This window comes from Pollachius pollachius (genome assembly GCF_949987615.1).
Source record: "Pollachius pollachius genome assembly, chromosome: 19".
In the NCBI taxonomy this organism is placed as follows: Eukaryota; Metazoa; Chordata; class Actinopteri; order Gadiformes; family Gadidae; genus Pollachius; species Pollachius pollachius.
The window spans coordinates 8,232,207-8,251,553 of record NC_136952.1 but is presented as its reverse complement, the minus strand read 5'-3'; the positions used below and the strand labels follow the sequence as shown (position 1 = coordinate 8,251,553).

The 19,347-nt window shown below is 45.1% G+C and overlaps 1 protein-coding gene and 1 pseudogene across 5 annotated transcripts in view; one reads left to right on the top strand and one right to left on the bottom strand.

The window, feature by feature from the left end:
* The window catches only part of LOC307090292 (calcium/calmodulin-dependent protein kinase type II subunit gamma-like), a 28,653-nt pseudogene extending 20,491 nt beyond the window's left edge, over window positions 1-8,162 (bottom strand). Inside the window, exons 1-5 of the transcript XR_013812832.1 lie at window positions 7,966-8,162; window positions 5,917-6,011; window positions 2,454-2,513; window positions 1,299-1,353; window positions 1,038-1,103 (exon numbers count right to left, since the gene is read on the bottom strand). The product of XR_013812832.1 is annotated as a calcium/calmodulin-dependent protein kinase type II subunit gamma-like (transcript). The remainder of the gene's footprint in view (window positions 1-1,037; window positions 1,104-1,298; window positions 1,354-2,453; window positions 2,514-5,916; window positions 6,012-7,965) is intronic.
* Window positions 8,163-14,687: 6,525 nt separating this feature from the next.
* Window positions 14,688-19,203, top strand: LOC307090459 (NLR family CARD domain-containing protein 3-like). Of its 4 annotated transcripts, none has more exons than XM_079757114.1 (10): window positions 14,688-14,797; window positions 14,956-15,099; window positions 15,213-15,284; window positions 15,526-15,695; window positions 15,786-17,308; window positions 17,531-17,692; window positions 17,842-18,015; window positions 18,099-18,266; window positions 18,402-18,448; window positions 18,534-19,203. In XM_079757114.1, the coding sequence occupies exons 1-10, from the start codon at window positions 14,758-14,760 to the stop codon at window positions 19,052-19,054; spliced, it is 3,021 nt and encodes a 1,006-aa protein (XP_079613240.1). In that variant the 5' UTR covers window positions 14,688-14,757; the 3' UTR covers window positions 19,055-19,203. The 4 variants fall into 4 exon arrangements, with proteins under 4 accessions (XP_079613240.1, XP_079613241.1, XP_079613239.1 ...); XM_079757115.1 differs by having other exon boundaries at window positions 15,526-15,849; window positions 15,988-17,308; XM_079757113.1 differs by having other exon boundaries at window positions 15,526-17,308.
* Window positions 19,204-19,347: the final 144 nt, after the last annotated feature.

Sequence of the window (19,347 nt, the reverse complement as noted above, 5' to 3'; positions counted from 1 at the left end):
ATCAGCCCTTCCAATCATAACAGTAGCATTGATGCAGTGAGATCTACAAATCTATATAGAATAATGAAAAAATGCAATATAGCGGGTGGATGTAATACAGCACAAAACTGTTCAAAACCGAGTTCAGTTTTTCCTTTGTGGACAGGACAGTGAAGAGACAGGAAACATGTTGGAGAAGACACAGGGATAACATCTAGCAAAGGACAACAGGTGGGAATCAATTCCGGGTCGCTACGAAATGCATCCCCTACATGTTACCCGCGTGTTGAACCAGCGAGCGACGCCTAGGGGGTGTATTTTAGGAAGCCTGGTCTGAAAACCCTTCATGACGGGCAAACAGTTTGCAGCACAAGGCCGCGGGGTGTGAGGGTCTCTACAGGTTTGTGAGGTCGAAGGTCGCGCTGAGCCTAGGACGTCAGAGAGGGACCGCAGCCTGTGGGGGTCGCAGTAATGTTCTTCTGTTGTGTGCGTTGCTCTCTATAGCCCCCAACCCCCCCATGTGCGTTAACAGATAAAGACCCTCCTAATCCAATTATACAGCAGACTTAATAAGCTGTAAAACACACGGCCGCAGTGGGGAGGAAGGCTGCTGTAGGAAAAGAGGACCACAGAGATGAGAGAGAGAGAGAGTGAGAACTAAAAGAAGAATTCTGAAATATGGAAGAGAGGGCGGATACGGTCTCCAAGGAGTGAAAGACGGAGATGAGGGCTTGGGTGGAAGGAGGGAGGAAAGAGAGAGAGGGAGAGAGAGAAAGATAAAGAGAGCATGGACGCATACTGATGCACTTGTTGATGAGGGGATGCAGCTGCTGACAGGAACACTAGCAAACCAAAAATTCTGCTAGTTTGTGTGTGTCTATGGTGTGTATACATGCGAATCATGATGGCAATAAGCATCCTATGTATCCACGCATGCGTGTATCGCAGCTCCCCTTTTTGCACTTGTTGTGTGCGCGCGTGTGTCTGCCAGCCGTGGTGCAGTGTCACTGCAGCACGCACTAATTCATTCAATCTCTGCGTGTGCGTGTGTGTCATACCTGGCATCGGCCTCACTGTAATACTCCCTGGCCACAATGTCTTCGAAAAGCTCCCCTCCTGTCACCCTGAGAGAAATGAGAAGCGAAAGACAAAAACAAAGGGCGAGAGAGAGAGGAAGAAGAGGGGTAGAAGAATAGAAAGAGGGGGGAAAGAAACAGGGCGGTTGGCTTACACAAACAAGCTACAGTCAGGGATATAATCTCAAATGTCAAGGCATGCGTGCCTGTTTAGGTGCACGCGCTTGTTAAGAATATACTCACAGGTCGAAGACAAGGTAATGAAAGCCTTCCTCTGAAATGCTGTCATGGAGTCTCACTGAGGAGGGAGGGAGGGAGAGAGAGAACAAATGTAAGGCGGGTGCGCGCGTGTGTGTGTGTGTGTGTGTGTGTGTGTGTGTGTGTGTGTGTGTGTGTGTGTGTGTGTGTGTGTGTGTGTGTGTGTGTGTGTGTGTGTGTGTGTGTGTGTGTGTGTGTGTGTGTGTGTGTGTGTGTGTGTCCAACATAAGAACGTCACAGATTTTACAAAGTTAACTTTGTCCATATATTTATACCTTTGTAAAATACAGAAGCACGGTGGTGGAGGCGTACAAGTCCCTTTTTTGCAAGTCACTTTGGATAAGCTTGCCTGATAAATGACCATCAATGTAAATGCATTGTACCTGAACTGTACCTGTGGCTCAAACCTGACACCGGCTCCTGTCCAGGCCATGTATTTAAAACAGTTATGTAAAGCATCTCTGTGTTGTGTAATGAGACAAGGACGACAGCCCCCGCAACCAAGAGCTCTAACTAAATGCTTGCTTTCTTTTCTTACTCCTCCTCCTCCCCCGCCTCCTCCAATTCCCCATCTTCTCGCTCGCTTCCTCCATCTGCCTCTCTCTCCTACTCTCTCTCACTATCTATCTATCTATCCCTCCATTGCTCTCTCTCTCTCTCTCTCTCTCTCTCTGTCTCTCTCTCGCTCTCCCCTGCTCCCTTACTCTCTCCCACTAACTTTCTAAGTCTGCCCCTCTCAGCGGTTTTTGGGCTGGAACACAAAGCCAGCTCCATTCTGTGCCATTCTTACACATTCCATGCCAAACCAAGGGCTTGAAACTCTTTTATGCGATCCATGCTGACAGCCCACTCTGACCGTCACCTTTAGCCTGAGTGTGCATGTGTGTGTGCGTGTGTCGAGAACTAAATCCATTAGTGCGGGGCTACTGGACTCAGAATGATTGAATTATAATCCGCACAGTTCCCCTTCTACCAAATCCGTCATCCTTGCATGTGTTGCAAATTCTGCATGAGACCGGAGAGTCTGGGGGGGATGTAACGCCCATGACAACATCTTTAGTATATAATGGGATGGGTAAGGCACACACACACACAGACACAAACAAACACACACACGCACACATATACACAGAAGCTCACCAATGTTGGAGTGTTTCAGAAGGCGGCAGATGCGAGCTTCCCTCTCCAGTTTCTGATGGTCTGAAGGAGGGAGAAAGGAAGACGAAGTCATCTGTTAGGATCAACCGCAACAGCAGAACACAGACACAACGTGACATTGGCCAAAAGTGAGAGCCAAACAGGAAGCCACTACGGCCCCTTGTTTAAATGTACCAAATTTATAAGAAAGAGCCAAAGCTACCGACTTCTGCAATCCGAGTTGCAGTGTGGCGTTCAACTCGGTTTCCTGTCACTGTACACAGATGAGTGGCGGGAGAGAACAAACAAACCGAGTGGAAATACCAAAAGAAGTGTCCACAATGACGTCGGACTAAGACCTGGGTGAATTCTCTGGGCAGCAGCAGGTGTTTTGGATAGGGCCTGGTGGAGCCACCTCCTGACACCATGTCTGTCATGCAGAGCCTGACAACCTGCCATAACCTCCTGTGATGATTACTAATACGACCGGTCCAAGTGCCATGGGGATTGGAGTTGTAGACATACGACAGACGGATGTGCAAATAATGAAGGTGAAGATTGTTCTTGCATTTTGTGAGGCCTCAACGCACAATATTTAACCAGTAATGACACTTGATCAAATCAACACAAGCACGGAGCTGTTTGTGTACCGTGTGGGCTGTGTGGGCTGTGTGTGTGTGTGTGTGTCACACACATCCCGGTGGACTTTGTGGGCTCCGTGAGAGTGCGGAAAAACCACTCGGAGCTGCCATCGCCCCTCACCATTAGCAACAGCTACGTAGGCAAGGTCAGGGGTCACCCGGGGCTACCAGTGATGAAAAGGCATGAGTCAGGTTCTGTGCCTCCAAGTGTGTTATGTACCGTGTCAGGGCTTTGACGATATGTGTGAACATTGCATTAAAACGCTGTACCAATTCTAGTTAGGCTAAGAAATTAACATTACTTTCCTTAAGCAGATTAGATAGTTTTTTTCCCATGGTATCGTACAGTTTTCATGGTTGTTAGAACAACCATAAGCTCAGTGTTACTGCAATTAAAAAGGAATTTAGCAGCAATTTTATTCTGAATAAGTCATATAACACATTATTTTCCTTCATATCCTCCTTGACATGGCCGTAAAGCTGATGCAACATCCCCTCATGCCCTTTCGCTAACCTTCTCCGTTCTCTCACTCGATCGCTCCCTCTCCGTCACTAGTGCTACTACTTATATTCATGCTATACCGCCCCTCTCCATCACAAAAAAACAGGTGTGAGTTACTCTTATCAAAGAGAGAGAGAGCCAGAGAAATGTCTGGGTAGGAGGAGGGACTGAGACATCAGCTTTCTTATAAATTACTCCAGTGATGAGACACAGCGAGAGAGACAGATAGAGAGAGGATTACACAAGACGTTTATTTGCACTGAGAGGATCACAGCTCCCCTTTTTGCGTGTGTTGTGTGCGCGCGTGTGTCTGTCAGCCGTGGTGCAGTGACACTGCACCACGCACTAATTCATTCAATCTCCTATTTGTTGGTGTGTGTGTGTGTGTGTGTGTGTGTGTGTGTGTGTGTGTGTGTGTGTGTGTGTGTGTGTGTGTGTGTGTGTGTGTGTGTGTGTGTGTGTGTGTAGACTGGCGGGTAATTACTCCCACTTCCTGCTGCTTTCTAATTGGCCATCTGCTTTACTGTGGGGCGGGCCTACAGCCATCTTACATCGGCACACCAAAGGTTGATTGGACCACCTCCCACAACACACACCAATTAAGAAATTAATTCAAAGTTTTACAGATATTACAACACCAGATATGCCGAATTGTAAACATACGACACCTTGAATATTGTTTTTAAACACACTCATTCTAACCGGTGTAATAATCAGTTGTAATAATCAGTAGCTCCTTCTCTCCCCACCCCATCCCAAGATTACTGCAGTATTTTCTAGAGCTTTGAGAGTCTTACCCGCTAGGCCACTCGTCAGGTCACACTGGCCCTGTCAAGCAAAAACAGACACACAAATCCTAACAGACACATTGCCTGCTCACGCATCGCTTGCTCCGAGTGCACGGTGTGTCTGTCTGTCTGTCTGTCTGTCTGTCTGTCTGTCTGTCTGTCTGTCTGTCTGTCTGTCTGTCTGTCTGTGTTTGTGTGTGCGTATGTATCTGTGTGTGTCTGTTTGCCCTGCAGAGTCAGTAGAGTCATGAGTGACATTACCAACCCCTTTCCGTCAACATTGCAGAACGTCACCTCCCTCCCAGCGTGGCTGTGCGCGGCATTAAGTCCTCTTTCTACACTCCTATCCAGCTTTCCTCACCCTTGCAATCCCACCGAACAGACACATGCACATCAGGCATAGAGCCGCTCACGCATGTCTCTACACATCTCAAATGAGCCGACAGATTATGCCGAAGCGATGTTTCCCTTATGAGTCTGTGATGATTATTATTATTAATATACTGGCACCGTCCCTGTGTGGAGACTTGACTATTGACCTAACAACACTAACAACTAACAATCACATCATTCCTGCGTCTTTGAAAAGAAACACCCTGTGCACGCGATGTGCTGTGCCCCCCCTGCAGAATATGGCACTGTGACACAGGCCCTCACAAAGCACGCCGTTTTTTTGCCAGAGACAGACAGGCACATGCCAACAGGCCCAGACGACAACAGGGCAAACAGGGAGGCGCCTATAGAATCCTTGGGGTCTTAGGTCTCTTAGTGCCTGATGACATACATTTGGCATAAGTGGATTACCCTCAATACACACCAATCCCCCTTCGCCGTCAGAGGCAGGCGGGATGGATGGATGGAGGGAGAAACATGGATTGGTTGAAGACCGTAAAAAGGCAGAGCGAGGATAAAATGCAAGAGTAGGGTCGCGATAAAGAAAATCTATTAAGATTCCCGTCTTTTTTTTATTTGTAGGCAGAGGAAGGAGAGAAGAGAGAAGTGCGTGTGCGTGTGGTGGGGGTGTACCACAAGTAGGATGACCCAATCCCGTCACCTCTGTCCAACCCACCATACACCACACCACCCCCCGAGGATACTGAGAGAACCAATATAACCATTAGAGCACATCCTACACAAAGCAGTCGTGCACATACACACAAACATGGCCTGGGCCGAGCATACACCAACCCAGCCTACGTGTGTTGAGGCAGGAGTCAGCATGAGACTACGCGCACACAGGGCTTAGAAAATAACTCTCCAAAAGCAAGCAACTATGGACTCCTCAGCCCCATCCCATACACTAAGCTGTTATACCAGTGAGTTGTGGAAAGGACATTTACAAAGAAAAGTGATTGACTTTTTCAACACTGCTGGTGTCCTGTAGGTTGGTTCACAACCATGTCACAACACTTCTTGAGCAAGGGGGCGAGCAAAAAAAAAAGCTTATTGGATCCAATAATCAATTTATTTAGGCGACAAGCCAAACTGGACATGTGGGTGAGTGAGTGATTGAGGAGAAGAGAGATTAGAGTTACCTCTAGCTGACAGCTTCTTAGTGTTGATGATTTTTGCGGCATATTCTTGTCCCGACGACTTCTTCACACACCTACGCACCACTGAAAACGCTCCCCTAAGCAGAAGGAGCAGGACAAAGAACAGTTACATTTGGGTGCAACAATTGCACTCACATACAGACATCTGTGCACATGCACACAGACACACACAGTGACATTTGAGATTGGGTCAACGCGCGTGACTCGGGTTGTTTGTGTATGCTAACCTTTCTCTGTCTCTCTCTATTTGTATCTCCCTCTCACACACACAAGTAATCACACATACACACACAAACTTTTAGGCATTATTAATACTGCATTGTTAGTGTATACTGCCCAAAGAACCAGTGTGTTACACAACAACTGATCCAATCAAATGTGAATATTTGGATCTGGCCTGTGTATAATTATTTAAAACATGTGGTGGCTGATCCTTGACAGGCACTTCAAGTGATAACATTCATTCATCAGACTGTTCATAATTTGGCCTATGGCTACATAGTAGTGTGTGGTCAATATTGGCTCCAAGAACTTGGTGATCCAAGAACTTCCTTATGAAATGAACAAATTAATTCAATGCGGGCATTTTGTACTTGAATACATCTATTTAATTATGAAAGAAGTAGGCTATAGCACATTTGGGTCGCCATCGTGGTCTGTATGACGAAACTCTGAGCGGAGACTGTCCTCTGCTACCTTCGTTTTTGCACTTAGCTTCAATTATTTAGAGGTGGCCATAGACGGGGAAACGAGAAGATAGCATGCTTTAGAGTGAGAGGAATTCAGATAACGGCGCAGAAGGGCAGACATTGGCCATCATCAGACATAGGTATCATTTAGAGTCAAAGCCTTTCCGAGCTCCAACGTCGAACACTAACCAGACAGACAGATAGTAGGCCTAAAGCTGCGCCAAATCAGAGCGACGGTTTGTATCGCCTAAACAATATATTATATCCCCTCACGAAATAATCAAAGTCATTGACGGCTGTCAATTACCCGACGGTCAAATATGGGGCATAGACAAATCTAGTGGTGAATTACGGTCGCATCGCTACATGTCAGGTTGAGGTTTAGGTTAGATAACGGGCGGATGAGGAAAAGTACCGGCCAAAAACAACAGATGCTGATGTTGAGGTGGCGGCCCGGTTTTCTTGCCGTCATCTAAATTCCGAGAATCCACGTCACTAGCTTTTACACGTTAAACGCCGAATCGCCATTATGGCGGTGTATTTGATCTGCTGGACTATAACTGCATTAAAGCCGCGCAATGACAATTAGTGTGTTGATAACTGTCGCACACGCCAGCTGTTGTGCGGCGAACGCACAGGATTTATGATGCGAGCAGAAAGCAATAAATAACTGCACAACTTTCCTAACTAAAAATATGGATAGGACGCTTCTCCGCAGCTGCTCAGACAGAAATCGTCGGCCTAGCAGTGCCGACTCAAGCCTGTGGTCTACGGTGCGCACACGAAGCTGTCATACATGGACCCAGCGTGCCGCGAAATGTCAGAGCAGGGCTTTTGCTCCAGCGCATCTACCGCCCGCTGACGCGTTCGCCACACCGCAGCGATACGACCGCCGAGACGACGCAGCAGACACTGTCCATCGAGACCATCGAGATGTGTTAACTTTCACACGATCCGTGGGCTACTGAAACACCGTCAACAAGCTAACCTAGCCCCGTGATCGATATATCAGCGTAACGTTGTAGCTTGTGGCTAGCTACTGCGCTATCCATCAGGCGTGAATGCGGGGAGCACGGTTAGCTAGCCTAACCACGCAGCCCCGAGTGAGGCGTTTAGCCCCGACCACGACGCAGGAGCCTCGTCTGCCTCGGAGGCTTCTGTCAACGCATAATTACGATGGGTTGATCTCAAAGTCTATCCCGACTCATTAACCGGTTGTTTGTTTAGCTAATACCAGCTAGCGGGCACACCACTAGACAACATGTATACTGTTAAGCAGGGTTGCGGGGGTGGGGGGGAAAAAAACGACAAGGCAACACGGTGCATTACGACAGCTGCTTACTTCCCGAGCTCTTCGTAGAGTTGGTACTCGTCGGTAAACCTGGTCGAAGTCACGATTGTAGCCATGGTTAATCTGTAAGAGTAGAGCTCCGTGCCTCAGGGTACGACAGCGGCTTGCTCGTACACAGTCCGGGGGAGGGAAGCCTCCAACAGTGGAGTAGTACCTTACTGACAGGCAAAGCTGAAGAGACTAGAGGAAAAGCAGAGACGGGAGGGGTTGCAGAGCGCAGGAGGTAGGTGTGTGTACGTGCGTGCGCCAATGCTCGTGCATCCGTGATGGGTTGAAACCTCGCGAGAACACACTCATGCCGTGTCAGAGCCAAAGACTAAAACAGCTAGTTCAATGAATTCGTGGAGAATTTGGTATGCGGTGTCTGAGTCTGAGGCAAATATTGTTTTGAGGGTACATAAAAAAAACAACATATACAGCTTGGCTTCTGTCGAATTGTGCACCATTGTTCACCCATTCTATATTGTTCACAGTGTAGCTTATTGCACAAAATTTAAGACAACAAAGTAGGCTGCTTCTACTACTGACAGAAACATCATGTTCTTGGCCCTGCATCACAAGTAAGACACCAATCGCATATGTATGTACGATTAACATACGATTTACATTATGCACACACATGGATGCACATATGTGTATTCACGCACACAGCCAAAGGATCAGTCACAATCAATGCAGTGGGGCAATTCTGACCTGCTCTTTGGGCATCGGTATGCATGCGTGTATGAAAGAAAGAGGGGAGGAGGTTAGGAGGAGTATAAGGTGACTACTATATCAGATTTCCACCTGTTTTCCACAGTGTAAGGTCTGAACCCTGGTGGCGCTAAAAGATGATGTCACAGAGAGAGCCAGAGTGCTTTACTAAATGTTTAATGTGGTATCAGTCATAGGCCAACAGAAGACAGGCATGTGGGGGGAGGAACAGCCCATTAAGCAGTAGAGTTACAGGTTGAATGTGTGTGTGTGTGTGTGTGCGTGTGTGTGTGTGTGTGTGCGTGTGTGTGTGTGTGTGTAATTGCCTGTTCAGCACTGTCACAGAGAAGGGAAAATGGGACAGAGCATGGTCATGTCAAGAGAGAGAGCGAGAGACGTCGTAAAAGGATCTTGCGCCAGTATCCAAATGCAAGGTTTGGGGCATAGGATCTGAACGATGGAATGTAGGGAAATTAGCAACAGTGCAAAGCCACATCTGCAAGTTCTGAGGTGATAGGAAGTGAGGCATGGGGTGTGAGTGTTAACAACCTATGTGTTAACATGCTCTGTGTGCCTGTGTTTTCTGCAACACCGTGTATGTATTAGCAGGCGAGCGAGCATCACAATGCAGGCTAGCGCTTGCCCTGTCGTTCCTACATGCTAACCCTGGCACATCTCCTCCTCCTCCTCCTCTTCCTCCTCCTCCTCCTCCTCAGCCTCCACACTAGTTATATAATCGTGAACTCTGCAGCCTTTGGTATCTCACCCTGGCCACACACTGTGCCTTATCGACTTGACTGGAGACACAGTAACGGAGGAGGAAAGAAGAGGAAGGGAGGCAGAATCCAGAGAAAGTGGAATGCTTTCAGACAGGATTAGTGCTCAGAGAAAGAGAGAATGTGTGGTGTATGTGTGTGTGTGTGTATACGTGTGTATGTGTGTGTGTGTTTGTGCACGTATACACAAGTGTGGCTCTTTTAATAGTAATACTATTGTCAGATCTCATACCATCTTAGTCACCTTGTATTAATTATGTATCACATTAGTTCACCGCCATTTCATAGTGCGTGTTTGTGTGTGTGTTTGTGCGTGTGTGTGTTTGGAAATGCGTCACATAAAAATGTCTTGCCTTAGGTTGTACTGTGTCAGTACCAATGTGGTTATAAGTCCATGACTCCTAGTTGACCATGTATGCAATGTTTTCTATGTAAAAGAGAGTCGACTCTCTCTTTAAAACGCCAAGAGCAAGTGGACGGGAGCCACGGATTCCATATTTTACGTTCAAAATTCTGTATTTCCTCAGGTGTAAAAGGTTGTAGCTTGGATTAGTGTCACGTGGCCTTTCTGTTTCATCTCCTCGTCCCATGAAGAGCCATTAAAAAATATATATGGTTCACTAACAAAAAACTGAGAAGGATGTGTCTTTAGGGACGGTGGTTGCTTAGTTTGGTTGATTGAAGACAGCCGTGCTGTTGCCGGGGTTGGGATATTCTATGGTAATAACTGAATTCTAGTATTACATGTTCCATCTGTGTCATTAATGAAGTAGGCCTATATACGCAGCCCTTCAGTTGTGCAATGCATTTAAATGAAAACCATGAAATTAAACCTTGTCTTGTCGTAGTAACTGCTTTCTATTAAATGTCCATAGTTACATAGGCGTCGATTTTGAACTATATGCTCGGCCCTTCAGTTGTGCAATACATTTAAATGAAAACCATCCTCCATCTTGAGGTTTGGTGTGAGTGCACGAGCCATCTGTTACATCATTACGGCTAATAGGGTGGGCTCGGCCAACAGCTTAGTCATAATGCTACCTTTCTTTTTTAACTAAGGAAACATGCTGCTTTGGAAAACATAATGGGTATCAGGCAAGCAGGCAAAAAAGTAACGGAAGAAACCCAGATTTCTTGGGGTTCCTCATCAGCTAATTGTTGCACCCTTGAGCATGGTGATTATCCCCGACTCCACTGATGGAGTGGCTCAAAACACAATATAGTGTTCGCTTTTGTGTTCGGGAAACATTTGAATGTGTCTTGGTACATTTTATTAGCATTTTTTTGTGTGCACACATCTTTATTCTGCTGTACTCCAAGTTCATATTTGTATTGATTCATTTATTGAGCTTTTGCCCTAGGTCGTTCAACATTGCCAATTCTATAAAAACAAGTCATCTCTTAATTCCCCCTTTAAAAAAGAGATTCTCGCAATGTAACCATAAATCCATACTTTTGTCTTTATTACATTGTATTGTGAGGCCCTTCATGGGGAGTTTTAATGTAAATATTTGACTTTAATTAAAAAAAGGAAATGTGGTTATTTAGAAATGCAACGTGTTCAAATGTGAAATATTAGATGTGAATATTTATTACATTTTATTATTAAGTATTGTATTAATTGATTATTGTAGACTGTAAAAATGCAAGGACTGTGCTTCCACCACCTGTTCACTATGCATAACTGCATGTTACTGCGGTCACCAAGGAAAGAAGCAGAGAATAACAATATGCAAATAATAATACAAATAATAATTATAATCATAATAATAATAATAATAATAATAAGGATAATAATAATATAGCCTAATCTTTTATATTCTATCATATGGTCATTCGAGATAACAATTCGCGAATTTAAGTGTCTATTCAGTAGCTTACTATCATGGAGCTAGCTTACTATCATGGATGTGGGCTGTGTAGTCACTCCCCGATCCGCTGATCCCGATCCATAATGCACATGGTATTCATTGTCGATTGCCAAACAGCAGTAGACATGAATATGCAGATAGCCAAATGCTGATAGAGTATTTGCTGTAGCCTAACTGGCGACGATGAACTTTATCGAAACTTACTGCAAAGTGGATTCAACCCCATCCGAAAAAGTGTGTGCCAAAGTGCCAAATTTAAAAAAGCCTACGAGGATATTCCTTGGGTGCCGCCCACTCCGGGAAATCATTTAGGATACGGCGAGTTGATCTTGGATGCCAATTGGTTGACGTATTATTATTTATTCAGCCAGGATTCAACGGTGCAGTCATAATTGTAGCTGTAATGTCAAAAAATACATAAGCAACACCACACTTAAATAACCAACAATCCATGAAACACAGTAGGCCAGTGAACAGCCCTCTTCACTATCCTGCAGGTTTCCAATGGAGCTCAAACCATAGAATCCCACCTCCCGCCTCTTAACATAGCCACAACAATCATATTCCACATTAATTGCATTATTCTGTTCAACTTATGATTATAAATTATATTTACGATTTAATGCAAACAATTTTTTTTGTTCTACTGGTTTGATTTCTATTCCGAATGTCTATCTATCCACACAATTCATGATTTTCTAGAAGTTGATTCTGTTCCAGGCTGACTTGCCTTGCTGTGCTCCCTTCCCCTGATGTCAGCCTTCAATCTAGGCCTACATGTCTCATTCTTGTAACAATAGATAGAAAAGAGCAGAAGGTCTGCTATGCCACCAGTGCAATGCAAATTCAGTCCAGTCAGTCGTGTGCTGGCTTGTAAAACATTTTCCTATAACTGTCACACTTGATGTAACCCCAGCCTGCTAGAGAGTATCTTTAGACAAATATTGTATCAACTAATGCATTTGTTGCTGCCGCAGACCAGAAAATCAGCAGTCTTGTAAGAAGGCTTTTTCCAGGGCTGCTTGTGTAAAAAAGCTATAACGTTTCCGATGTTGTGAGCAATTTATCAAATAAAGGGAGTGAACACGGTGGAGTTGATTTGGTATTTACTGAAGAACGTACTCACATCTTACGCAAACCAGTCTCCCTTGAGTGTCGCTTATCCAAGTAGCGCAAACAAGGGATGTGTTTTAAGAGTGTGATAGCTGAGACTTTCAGTCCTCCATTAAAGACTTTTAACTTTTTTAACGTGTTTCAGGGACACAGAAAAAACCCAGAACTCTGCCGATTGTTTTAAAGTCTTACCTCATATAACCACCCCAGGTTTCATGCTTTTAAGAGTTTGTGTGGATCTTTATTGCAAACAGAAACCTGTCAGAGTAAATCAGTAAGCCCTTGACAACATAAAGCAATTCTGTGGTCATCAATATAGTACATAAAGGTTGGTACACAAAATATTTTGAACCAGGAGGAATATAAAGCTTAAGGGATATCAACATTTGTATCCAAAGCAACTGCACTTTAAAGAACAGCTAGGCTCAAGAAGGCCTACAGGTAGACCAGACATTGTGGGGCTCAAACCCTATCCACTTAACTTTCTCCACTTGGAACATCAGTCATTGGGGCACGGAGAGGAAGGTGAAGCAGGAGTTTGAGAAGATCCATCTCCTCCTTTCAGTGAGAGGAGGGGTGGGGATGGGAAGCACTAAAAGAGGAGGAGAGGAAAAGACAGTAGCCTGGCAAAAAGTTAAATAAGGTATAGAGGTACTCTCAGCAAGTTATGTTTTTAACAAAGATTTTAACTGATCAGCACAAAGAATGAAACACATTTTTCTTTTCTTTCTTCATTTTTCTTTTACTTTGTCACTGCAGGACTTTGAGTATCCGACTGAGAGGTAAATAGCTCTGTATTTAGAATAGCTATTAATAATTATTTTTTATTATAATTATACACTATTGTCCTCCAGAGCCCAGCACTTGCTCGCTGATCCTTTCACAAAACACACACACATATAAATGTGTCATAACACTGTGGAAACCTTGAAGTCAAAATCTTGCAGAGCATGAAGCTGAAGGACAGTAGAGTTGAGTATAGTAGGATTTGGACTGCCAGTATAATCCTTTCCGAATCCTTGTACTTTGACTAGTTTTCCTTTAAACACTAAGGATGTCATGTGATCGACCTACAGAACCTGTGATCTTGTTCCCCGTCATTGCATCGCCTTGGCTGTTTGTCCGAGGTCCTTCACCAGGGTGAAGGTTACAGATGCACATCAGCAGCTTCCCAACCATCCAGATCGCTGGCCTGGCTTACCACAGGTCCTGTGCTCTGAGGGCTACAGCAAAGACACACACTCCTGGGAGTGTGAAGGTGGGGCTGCGCACCAAATGGATCCTCAACGAGAGCATACTGGAGGAAGGATCTGTTCTTGAAGCCTCGGGGCAAACTGTGGGTTCTTAAGTGGAATTGCAACAGAACATATTGGACAATGTCATACTTAAGAAGAGGCTAGGAAGGGTTGACAGGTAGACTTTGAAAAGGGTACAGCCTCCTTAGGATTCTACAAGGCCACATGTATAAGGCAACTGCTACTCAGAAGCTCTACCCAGGTTTTGCTTTTCAGGCAAATTAGCCACAAAGATTATGGTATTTTCCATTTTACCCTTATAGGCCTAGGGAGCCAAAGATATGTTTTCACATGACGTTCTTTTTGAATTTATAAATTGTATACCGCCCAATTTTTTTATTGTAATTACAGGCAAGCACAACCTTTTCTTTTTTTTTATGAGCGAGGCCGAACAAAAGATAAATAGTTCATGTAAATTTACTATTTTCGTATGCCCTACAGCGACCTCTGTAGGATGGTAGCCTATCTATTTTGTCAACCTATCAATACGTAGTATTGCGGAAGCAAAGAATCTCATTTATTTACATTCTTTCACGCACACATACCATCCATCAGCTATTATTGAGTCACCTACTCTGGGAATATCAGTTTCAAGTTGACTTTGACTGACCCTTTATCACCTATTTGCCCCGGTAATTACCGGTGAGTGAATGCAACAGTTCATCACATTTTCTATTCTTCTTTTTACCTAAATGTGCATATTTCTTTGTGATTACCATCGAGAATAAATGATATCATACATGGACACATTTTAACTGTTAATTTCATCCAAAGAATTGCATTGATAAAAACAATTTATTTTATAATAAAATATAAAAAAATATGAATGTGATTTTACCTAGCATAAGGCACACAAACATGAAACTGACAGCGGGGAGATCAAAACCACAAGTATTGTTGTTCGTCAGTTTCCGCTTGCTTTCGTGAGGAAGTTGAATACCAATTTCCCTTGCAGGGTGTTGGCAGTCAAATCTCAGTGCAGTACTTGCCGTTTGGGTTCGCAATATTACTTATTATTACCACACAGAGGCATGCATGGAGGTCGAGGAGAATGTTAAAAAGATTGATAATGCGGGTAAGGGTTTTTAATCATTATTATGGTTAGGGTTATTTTTAATTATTCCTAATTATTATGATTTATGAATAATGCCACTATTACTGCTTGCTGTTTTGATATGTATAACACCACCAAGGACCAAGGCCGATAAATAACACCTCTTTCCCAATCAATAGTGGACAGTAATGCAGCAGCCGTCCAACCAGTGCATCTCAACTGCACAGCCCAGAATGAAAGCACCATTGTGGCTCTTACCTTCACCAATTGTCAAATAGGTGGTTCAGTCAACCTAAACACAAATGTGAATTCCAACAATCAAGGTACTTATTTTAGCTACAAATCAGCCATGTGATCTGTATATCATTTATCTGGTAATCCCAACTTCTTATGCAAGAGCTTTCTTTCCATTCCTGTACAAATCTTTAATGGAAAGGATCCGGTCTACCAGTGAAACCATTGGCTGATCCTATCACAGTGGGAACTGCTCCTCCAACTGAAAGCAATGGTAAGTGGCGAAAAGCAGAGAAGCATTTGAAGCATTGGTTTCATCCAGTTTTAAGCCTTGAACATTGCAGTAAAGTCACGTAGTTGAGCTTAGCTTCTGTTTATTCTTTCAAGGATGAATCGTCGAATTACGTGAGACAACATGACTTTTGAGACATTCAAAACAAAGGAAAGGGGAAAACAGACGGACTAAGTAAGGCAATATCAAACTAACAATTATATTTCCTTGTGCCTTTTCCTAGGAGATCCGATTTTAAAATGTCAACAGGCATTGAAGTCTGTGCTTAAGAGCAAATTCAGCCATATGCGTGAGGGGCTACTGACACAAGGAAACAAGATTTCTCTCGATAAGAAGTACACAGAACTTTACGTGGTGGTGGGAGGAGTTAGGGCTGTCAATCAAGAGCACGAGGTAAGACAGATTGAGAGGGTGTCCCAGATCACAGAAACCCAGGAGAAAACCATCAGATGCAACGATATCTTCTGTCTTTCGGACGAACAGGAACACCCTCTGAGGACTGTCCTCACCATGGGTGTGGCTGGCATTGGAAAAACGGTATCCATCAGTAAGTTTGCTTTAGACTGGGCAGAGGATAAACACAATCACAACCTGGATTTTGTATTTCCACTTTCATTTCGAGACCTTAATCTCATACATAAGCCTACAAGTGTATCAGAGCTTTTGCTTATGTTTTATCCACAAGTGAAAGAGGTCCAGAGGTTGGACGCGTTGAAAGTGCTGCTCATACTGGACGGTCTCGACGAGAGCCGCCTGTCCCTCGACTTCAAATGTGAGTTAGTGACCGAAGAGTCGCAGCAAACCACAATACAAGTGATGCTGACTAATATCATTAGGGGCACCCTGCTCCCCTTATCCCTGGTCTGGGTGACCTCCAGACCGGTGGCCACAGACCAGATCCCTGGCGAGTTTATCGACCTGGTGACCGAGGTGAGGGGCTTCAGTGACCTCCAGAAGGAGGAGTACTTCAGGAGGAAAATCAGTGACCAACGACTGGCCGAACAGATACTCTCCCACGTGAAGTCCACCAGGAGCCTCCACATCATGTGCCACATACCCGTCTTCTGCTGGCTGATCTCAACAGTCCTTGAGAAGGAATTTACCAAAACCCAAACCACAACACAGAGTCAGCAGCAGACGCCAAAGACGCTGACGCAGATGTACATACACTTCCTGGCCCTGCACGAGGAGGGCATGACGCAAGGACGGAGACAGTCCAACGTCGATAGTACGAGGTTGAACCTTATTTCCCTGGGTCAGCTGGCCTTTAAAGAGCTGGAGAGGGGCAATTTCATATTCTATGAGAAGGACCTGATAATTCACCGCATCGACACCACACAGGAGTCGTTGTTCTCAGGCATCTACACACAAATCTTCAACCAGGAACTGACACTGGGTCAGGAGAAGGTGTTTTGTTTTGTGCATCTCAGCATTCAAGAATTCCTCGCCGCTCTTTACGTGTTCCTCAAATTCAACAACGACAAAGACAACGTGTTGGTGAAGAAGTCATCTGGTTCCAGGTTCATACCGTTCAGAGATCCATCTGCAGTCATTCTCTACAAAGCAGCGGTGGACAAGGCTTTGCACAGCCCTGACGGACGTTTCGACCTCTTCCTTCGCTTTCTATTGGGTCTGTCACTGGAGTCCAACCAGACTCTGTTGAGAGGTCTGTTGACCCAGAGTAAATCAAACGCCAAGGTCCGATTAGAGATTACCAAACACATCAAGGAGAAGATCAGGGCTTCCAATTCCTCGGATCGATGTATGAATCTGTTACATTGTCTCAATGAGATACATGACAACTCCCTTGTAGAGGAGATTCAGAGTTACCTGAGATCTGGAAGCCTTTCAACGGCTAAACTGTCACCCACTCAGTGTTCCACTCTGGTCTACATACTGCTAACGTCAGAGGAGAAGTTGACGGTGTTTCAGCTTAGCAGCTACATCAGGTCTGAGGAAGGACTTTTGCGGCTACTGCCCGTGGTTAAAGAGTCAGAAATAGCCAAGTGAGTACCCAATCTTTTTTTATGTTAATACCTACCTTAATTGACTGGACCAAATAGTAGTCACCCTACATTTCAAGAACAAACTAATATTTCAAGGTTTTAACTGCACCTACCTGAGCTTCCAGATTGTCTAGATGCAATAACATTGAATTAATACCAACCTCTTGAACTCAACATTTCCTGGTTAGTTTTGTACACTGAGGGTTCGTCTCCTTCCTGCAGTCTGGGAGGATGTTACCTCACAGCAAAGTGCTGTAAAGACTTGGCCTCTTGCATCAGTTCATCTCATCTTAAAGAGTTAGACCTGAGTGAGAATAAGCTGACAGATGAAGGGGTAATACAGCTCTCTGATGGGCTGAAGAAATGCAGACTTGAAACACTCAGGTCAGCACATCATTGTTTCTTTGTGCGTGTGTTCAGCACTAAAGCAGTGACACTCACCGTGATACCAAGCTCAAATGACATGGCATACAATTAATCTGTCTGTATAAAGGAAATGCTAATTTGCTCACATGGCTGATTGGTTTTTCTAGATTAAAGAACTGCAGTCTAACAGCAAAGAGCTGCATATCGCTGACCTCAGTTCTCAACTCAAAATCCTCTGGACTGAAAACGTTGGACCTGACTGACAACAGCCTGGGGGATTTAGGAGTGAAGCAGCTTTCTCATGGACTGATGAGTCCTTCCTGTACGCTGGAATTGCTCAGGTGAACCTCCGTTCTAGAAACTCAGTGAAATGGCCACGCAGTGTCAAGCGGGTACGTCTTACAAATGTCTTGTTGTGGTCCAGTTTGCCCCTTTGTAGGATCAGTGAAGAAGGCTGTACTTTTCTGGCATCAGCTCTGAATGTGTGCTCCCTAAGAGAGCTGGACTTGAGCTACAACCACCCAGGGGACGACGGACTGAGGCTGCTCTTCACCATGTTGGACGACCCCCAATCCCCTCTGGAGAAACTCAGGTGCAAATACTCAGCATCCTTCCATTCAGTCCTTCAAAATGATTTACGCAACATTCGTCTTTGTGTTTCAATAACTGTTGACATGACATCGAACTCAACAACTCTGCCTTTTGAAATTCCGCTCCGATCCTGCAGTGCTGATCATTGTGGTGAATGCAGAATCCAAGAGGACCCAAAGAAATGTGAGAAAGACTGCATCTTCTAAAACAATGTGATGCTGCCGTACGGTGGACTCAAGGGTTAATCGAAATGCTGCTCCTCCCCCAGATACCATGCAGCTCTCTCTGGACCCCGACACTGCCCACAGGGACCTGACCCTTTCCGAGGGGAACAGGCACGCCAGGCGATGGATAACTCAGCCCACGGAGGACCTCCCCGAGAGGTTCGACTTCTGGACCCAGGTGCTGTGCGTGGAGGGGCTAAAGCACCGCTGCTACTGGGAGACCGAGCTGACCAGGCGGGTTCAACTGGGGGTGGCCTACGGGCGGATGCACCGGAAAGGAGAGGGGGATGACTGCCACCTCGGACACAACGACTCGTCCTGGGGAATGAGCTGCACCAAAAACGCGTACAACGCCTGGCACAACGGCGTGAACGTCGCCCTGACCGTTGCTCCCTGCTCCAACAGGGTGGGGGTTTATTTGGACTGGTCAGCGGGGACGTTGACGTTCTACAGCGTCTCCGTGGGGGAGTTGACCCCCCTACACACCTTCCACGCCTCCTTCACTGAGCCCCTCTACCCAGCCTTTCGGCTCGGCTGGGTGGACGCCACAGTCCGTCTGTGTTGAGGAAAATGTTTCATGGATGGGAGTTCTCTGCTATTAATGGATCGGCAAATGGCAGACACTTAACCTCCTGTGAAATAGGCCAATCGTTTCCTTTGCTGACTTATATTCGGCTCACTGGTTTGTCCTTCACATAACAATAACATGAATAATAAAATTATACTTATATTTTACTTAATCCCTTATAACCATTTTTGACAGAGCATTTCTTTGGACAATTTATTATCCTCCAATGTTTACACCAATGGGAATAGGATTGGCAATCAAGAGGTATTTACCATGGAGGCAGGGGAAAG

What these genes read in the sequence shown, in the direction of transcription:
- LOC307090459 (XM_079757113.1), top strand. Translation starts at nt 14,758, where the DNA reads ATGGAGGTCGAGGAGAATGTTAAAAAGATTGATAATGCGG. An exon ending in TGTGAATTCCAACAATCAAG is followed by an intron (nt 15,100 to 15,212) that starts GTACTTATTTTA and finishes TTTAATGGAAAG; the next exon opens with GATCCGGTCTACCAGTGAAA. An exon ending in AAAGAGTCAGAAATAGCCAA is followed by an intron (nt 17,309 to 17,530) that starts GTGAGTACCCAA and finishes TCCTTCCTGCAG; the next exon opens with TCTGGGAGGATGTTACCTCA.